This window comes from Amblyraja radiata, chromosome 30, assembly GCF_010909765.2.
Source record: "Amblyraja radiata isolate CabotCenter1 chromosome 30, sAmbRad1.1.pri, whole genome shotgun sequence".
Taxonomy (NCBI): domain Eukaryota; kingdom Metazoa; phylum Chordata; class Chondrichthyes; order Rajiformes; family Rajidae; genus Amblyraja; species Amblyraja radiata.
In genome coordinates, this window is record NC_045985.1 from 4,934,040 (window position 1) to 4,940,338 (window position 6,299).

Consider the following 6,299-nt stretch of genomic DNA (forward strand, 5'->3'; position numbering starts at 1 on the left):
GAGTTCTCGTCCTAAGCGGTGGGGGGGAGGGGTTGGGGAGGGGGGGGCACTGGCTGGTGAAAGTGAAATCCCGGACGGTTCAGTTGCCTGATAACAGATGGGAAGAAATTGGGAATTTTCCTCTTTCCCTGGGACCAGCCAGCTCAGTCACGGTGGCACAGCGGTAGAGTTGCTGCCTTACAGCGAATGCAACGCCGGAGACCCGGGTTCGATCCCGACTACGGCTGCTGTCTGTACGGAGTTTGTACGTTCTCCCCGTGACCTGCGTGGGTTTTCTCCGAGATCTTCGGTTTACTCCCACACTCCAAAGACGTACAGGTCCGCGCCGACCAGCGATCCCCACACATTAACACTATCCTACACCCACTAGGGACAATGTTTACATTTACACCAAGCCAATTAACCTACAAACCTGCACGTCTTTGGAGTGATGGAGGAAACCGATGATCTCGGAGAAAACCCACGCAGGTCACGGGCAGAACGTACAAACTCCGTACGGACAGCGCCCGTAGTCGGGATCGAACCCGGCTCTGTGGCGCTGCATTTCAAAGTATTTCTATTCCTATTCTGGAGAGAAGGAATGGGTGACGTTCGGGTCGAGACCCTTCTTCAGACTGATCTGCCTGAAGTAGGGACCCACCCGAAACGTCACCTATCCATGTTCTCCACAGATGCTGCCTCACCCGCTGAGTTACTCCAGCACTCTGTGAAACGTCACCTATCCATGTTCTCCACAGATGCTGCCTGACCCGCGGAATTACTCCAGCACTCTGTGTCTATCATTGGTATAAACCAGCATCTGCAGTTCTTTGTTTCCCCACTGTGTTCACAGTGAGATATGAGGAACAATGCCAACTCCTGCTGGTGGTTCTCTGAACCTCATTTAATTTTCCTCACTGGGAATTTCAGTTAAATTTTCCACGCAAATGGGTGAATTTTTTCCATGAAACACCTAACAATAATGTTTATTGCAGTGAAAAAAACGGTTACATTTTCTAGAAATAGGCTTTTTTGGTGTTCTGGAGATGCTTACTGAGAGAATTAGCTTAGTTTTGTTTAGAGATATGACGCGGAAACAGGCCCTTCGGCCCACTGGGTCCGCTCCGACCAGCGAGGCCCGCACACAAACACTATCCTACACCCCCCTCGACTTTGGAGTGTGGGAGGAAACTGAAGATCTCGGAGAACGTACCAACTCCGTGCAGACAGCACCCGTAGTCGGGATCGAACCCGGGTCTCCGGCGCTGCATTCGCTGTAAGGCAGCAACTGTGCCGCTGCACCACCGGTAGATTGGATAGACGCACAGAGTCTCTTGCCCAGAGTAGGGGAATTGAGAAACAGAAGACATATAGGTTTAAGGTGAAGGGGTGAAAGATTTTATAGGAACCTGAGGGATGTCTTTTTTTGGTGGGTGTGTGGAACGAACTTACGGAGGAGGTAGTTGAGGCTGGGACTATCCCAACGTTTAGGAAATTATTAGACAGGTACATGGATAGGACCATGTTTGGAGGGATAAAGGCCAAACGCAGGCAGGTGGGTTCGTGTAGATGGGACATGTTGGCCGGTATGGGCAAGTTGCGGTGCCACACTGTATGACTTGGGGCTACGGGGAGAAGGTAGGAGAAAGAGGTTGAGAAAGGAAAATAGGTCAGCCCAATCGATTTTTGGGAATGTGAATGCCATGGTGGGTTGATATTTATAAAGGGCGGAGAGGTAGAGTTGCTGCCTTACAGCAAATCCAGCGCCGGAGACCCAGGTTCAATCCCGACTACGGGTTCTGTCCGTACGGAGTTTGCACAGTCTCCCCGTGACCTGCGTGGGTTTTCTCCGAGATCTTCGTGTTTCCACCCACACTCCAAAGACGTACAGGTTTGTAGGTTAATTGGCTTGGTAAATGTAAAAATTGTCCCTCGTGGGTGAAGGATGGTGTTAGTGTGCGAGGATCGCTGGTCGGCGCGGACCCGATGGGCCGAAGGGCCTGTTTCATTGCTGCATCTCTAAACTAAACCTGTACAGCTATCTGTACAGAGTTTGTACGTTCTCCCTGTGATCACGTGGGTTTTCTCCAGGTGCTCCAGTATCCTCCCATACTCCAAAGACATACAGGTTTATGGGTTAAAAATAATTAATTGTGCCCAGCATGATGGATAGTGTAACTGGTCGCTGGTTGCCACGGACTTGATGGGCCGAATGGCCTAATTCTCCCACTGTGTATTATGGTTCTAACCGATGTTGCCACCAGGGGGCGCTGCAATGGCAGCCTCGCCTACAGTCTGTCTGTCTTTTTCATCTTTCTGTTAATTGTTAGTTGTTTTAAAAGTTTGTGTTAATGTTCTCTGGTTTGTTTTATGTGGAAGGGGGGAAACTTTTTTTCAATCTCTTACCTTGCCGGAGATGCGATCGTTTTCCGGATCGTATCTCCGGTCGCTCTGTGGCCTAACATCGATGGAGCTGGAGGCCTCGCTCGGGACTAGAACCAGGGGCCACACACAGTTTAAGAATAAGGGGTAAGCCATTTAGAATGGAGACGAGGAAACACTTTTTCACCCAGAGAGTTGTGAGTCTGTGGAATTCTCTGCCTCAGAGGCCGGTTCTCTGGATGCTTTCAAGAGAGAGCTAGATAGGGCTCTGAAAGATAGTGGAGTCAGGGGATATGGGGAGAAGGCAGGAACGGGGTACTGATTGGGGATGATCAGCCATGATCACATTGAATGGTGGTGCTGGCTCGAAGGGCCGGATGGCCTACTCCTGCACCTATTGTCTATTGACTGACTTTGAGCCCCACCGCGGGGCCATGGACTTAGAAACATAGAAACATAGAAATTAGGTGCAGGAGTAGGCCATTCGGCCCTTCGAGCCTGCACCGCCATTCAATATGATCATGACTTACCATCAGAGCTTGCGACCCCTTGCCTGGGACCGAGACCTGCGGATTTCACCATCGAGGAGCTCGCAGTCTAGGGTAGAGACCGATGTCGGGAAGCTCCAAAAGCTGCACGCCGTTCACATAGCCCTGACCCGCAGTAGATTGCCCGGCGTGGGGGAGCTGTGATTTCCCCCCCCCCCCCCCCCCCCCGATGCAGGTGCTAGATCCACTGGAGGACAAAGAAAGGAAGAGAATGAACTTTTTTTTTGGCCTTCCATCACAGTGAGGAATGTGGAGGAGTCACTGTGGTGGATGTTTATGTTAAAATGTGTTTTGTGTGTTCTGTTGCTTTTTATTGGTATGGCTGTACGGCAAATGAAATTCCTCGTATGTTGCAAAACATACTTGGCGAATAAAGTATGATTATGATTGTTCCCTTCTTCCCTCCAAGATTTACCGCAAGGACACGTTTGGCCTGAAGACGATGGATGCCCGCAATGCTATCACCACCTTCACGATGACCAACGTACATCACACGGAGTGGCACTCCAACAAGACCGTGTTTGAGACGTGCATCGTCAAGTGGCTCACGTAGATACCACGGGCGGGAGAGAGGGATGGAGGGAGGTCCAAGGTTCCAGAGCAACCCCCAAACCAAACCAAACTCAACCCAACCCAACTCCAACCCAACCCAACCTCCCAATGCACTGCCCTCTGCAGGTGGGAAGAGCGAACTGCAAAGCAGGAGACATTCCCAGAAGACTGGGCCTCGACCCGAAATGTCACCTGTCCACGTTCTCCAGAGATGGGCGGCACGGTGGCGCAGCGGTAGAGCTGCTTCTTTGTAGCTCCAGAGACCCGGGTTCGATCCTGACCTCGGGTGCTGTCTGCATGTGGAGTTTGCACGTTCTCCCCTCTGACCGCGTGGGTTTCTTCCCGACGCTCCGGTTTCCTCCCACATTCCAAAGACGTACAGGTTTGCGGGTTAATTGGCTTCTGTAAATTGTCCCCATGGTGTTAGTTACAAGGAGTGCACGGGGTCTGCACAGACTCAGTGGGCCGAAGGGCCTGTTTCCAAGCTGAATCTCTAAGCTGAACTAACAGGGAGCTAAAACTGACTTGTGCTGGAAAACAAAGGCACAAAGTGCTGGCATAACTCAGCGGGTCAGGCAGCGTCTCCGGAGAACATGGACAGGTGACGTTTCGGGTCGAGACCCATCTTCGGAATGATTGTGTTGATGTGCAGGAAGGAACTGCAGATGCTGGTTTCAATGCGAAGATAGACACAAAAAGCTGGAGTAACTCAGACAGGCAGCATCTCTGGAGAGAAGGAATGGGTGACGTTTTGGGGCGAGACCCTTCTTCGGACTCGAATGGGGGACGGAGGTCTGAAGAAGTTGTCTCGATCCGAAAAGTCACCCGTCCCTTCTCTCCAGAGATGCTGCCTGTCCCGCTGAGTTACTCCAGCTTTCAGTCTCCATCTTCGACTTGTGTTGATAATTGATCAGTCGCGGGTACTTTTCCACGCTCCACCCAAGTCAGACTCGCGTGGACTAGTCTTCCGATTAGCAGCATCTGGTAAATACGCCTCTTGTCCATTCCTCCAAGACTGGTCCTCTCCCTCCCCAACCCATCTCTGCGATCTGCACAAAGTGAATGCAAACCTTCAGAATTTCTTCTTCCCTGTTGAACGCCTGGGTGGAAATCCTGGCGGGGGGTCGGGGGGGACCTGTAACCCCCCAAGTTTTGAGAGGTGAGGGACAATCCCCCTCCCATGTTTTGTGACCTGGGCGCTACAGTCAGTCCCAAGTCAGCTCGCCTGCCCCTGGGACTGGCTGTAACGCCCAGGTCAGCTCGCCTGCCCTGAGACTAGCTGTAGTTCCCAAGTCGCGAAAGTTAATTGAAAAAAAAAATACTCCTGCGGGCCGGATGATTTCTGGTTATGGGCCGGATCCGGCCCGTGGGCCACTGGTTGACGACCCCTGGCATCTTTGTCCCCCCCCCACATGTTTTAAAAGCGATTTCCGCCCATGGTTGATCGAATTTGGTTCGGTTCTGCTCTGACTTGAACCCTTGAACCCCCCTCTTTTTCGAAAACAGTGTTTAATAATTTCCAAGGGAACTTTTGAAGGGAAGAAAATATGTTTTCTATATCAAAGCTTTTAAAATCATATTCAAAGTAATAATTTTGGAGGAATGAGTGAGTTTTTAAGGATGAAATATTTGTGACTGTTGCCTTTTATATGGAGAAATAATAATAATAATATTGAAGCTGGGACAATTTTGGGCAGTAAATGTCAGGATATATACCTCAGGAATGAGAAGCAGTGGGTTTTGGAGATGGGGGAGGAAATTGTGGAGTTGTCTCCGTCAGGAAGGGAGGCAGCGGGAATTGAACAGGAGTTGATTTCTCCCAGGCAAACCCATGGCATTTGCAGGGGGTGGATGATGGACCAGAGGTTCCATTGCCGACCCCAGCCGTTACTGGAAATTCCAGAAGAAAATATCCGGGTCTATTTTTTTGGAAGAGAAAAAAAATAAGGTGGGAGTCGGTTAAGAAAGTTTCCCCTCTGTTTTGTATCGTTAGCAAGGAGTGAAATTCTCACGGATAATGGGATTTTTTTTTATTTTTTTTTGCAGTCTTTCCTTCTAGTTTCTCTCCGATCTCTTGGAATTCTACCGGGTGGGATTCTGTCACATCTTTTGGTTTTCCCCCTTGAAATAATACTTTAGAGGCAGGGAACTTGCTCCGTTAATCCTTCGTCAGGCGTATCTTCGTACCCCAGGGGCGTATCTTCGCTTCGGCTACAAGGCACTGCAGATGCTGGTTTACAACGAAAATAACAAAGACTCAAAGTGCTGGAGTAACACAAAGGGCCAGGCAGCATCTCTGGAGAACATGCATGGCCATCACTTAGGGTCGAGATAGCTACTTTTGACCTGAAACATCACCTTTCCATGTTCTCCAGGGATGCTGCCTGACCCGCTGAGGTACTTAAGCATTTTGTCTTTTTTTTTGTTTGGTAAACCAGCATCTACAGTTCCAAAAAATACACCAAGTGCCGGAGTAACTTAGCGGGTCAGGCAGCATCTCTGGGGACCATGGATGGGTGACGATTCGGGTAGATAGCTTGTTTTGCCCTCAAAACATCACCGATCCATGTTCTCCTGAGATGCTGCCTGACCCGCTGAGTAACTCCAGCACTATGTGTCAATAGACAATAGAACCTACTCTGCACTGCCTCAATAACAAGGATGCCCTTCCTCAAATTAGGAGACCAAAACTGCACACAATACTCCAGATGTGGTTTCACTAGGGCCCTGCACAACTGCAGAAGGACCTCTTTCCTCCTATACTCAAATCCTCTTGTTATGAAGGGCAACATGCCATTAGCTTTCTTCACTGCCTGCTGTACCTGCACGTTTACTTTC

General features: G+C 50.0%; 1 protein-coding gene and 1 long non-coding RNA gene across 2 annotated transcripts in view; one reads left to right on the forward strand and one right to left on the reverse strand.

Moving 5' to 3' along the window:
• ppt2 (palmitoyl-protein thioesterase 2) overlaps positions 1 to 3,747 on the forward strand; it is an 18,238-nt gene extending 14,491 nt beyond the window's left edge. The window contains exon 8 of the mRNA XM_033047397.1: positions 3,319 to 3,747. Within this exon, the coding sequence (XP_032903288.1) occupies positions 3,319 to 3,462 (144 nt within the window). The 3' untranslated portion in view covers positions 3,463 to 3,747. The remainder of the gene's footprint in view (positions 1 to 3,318) is intronic.
• Positions 1 to 4,982, reverse strand: part of LOC116989837 — a 7,947-nt gene extending 2,965 nt beyond the window's left edge. The window contains exon 1 of the long non-coding RNA XR_004416341.1: positions 4,874 to 4,982. This is a non-coding gene — a long non-coding RNA (uncharacterized LOC116989837). The remainder of the gene's footprint in view (positions 1 to 4,873) is intronic.
• Positions 4,983 to 6,299: the final 1,317 nt, after the last annotated feature.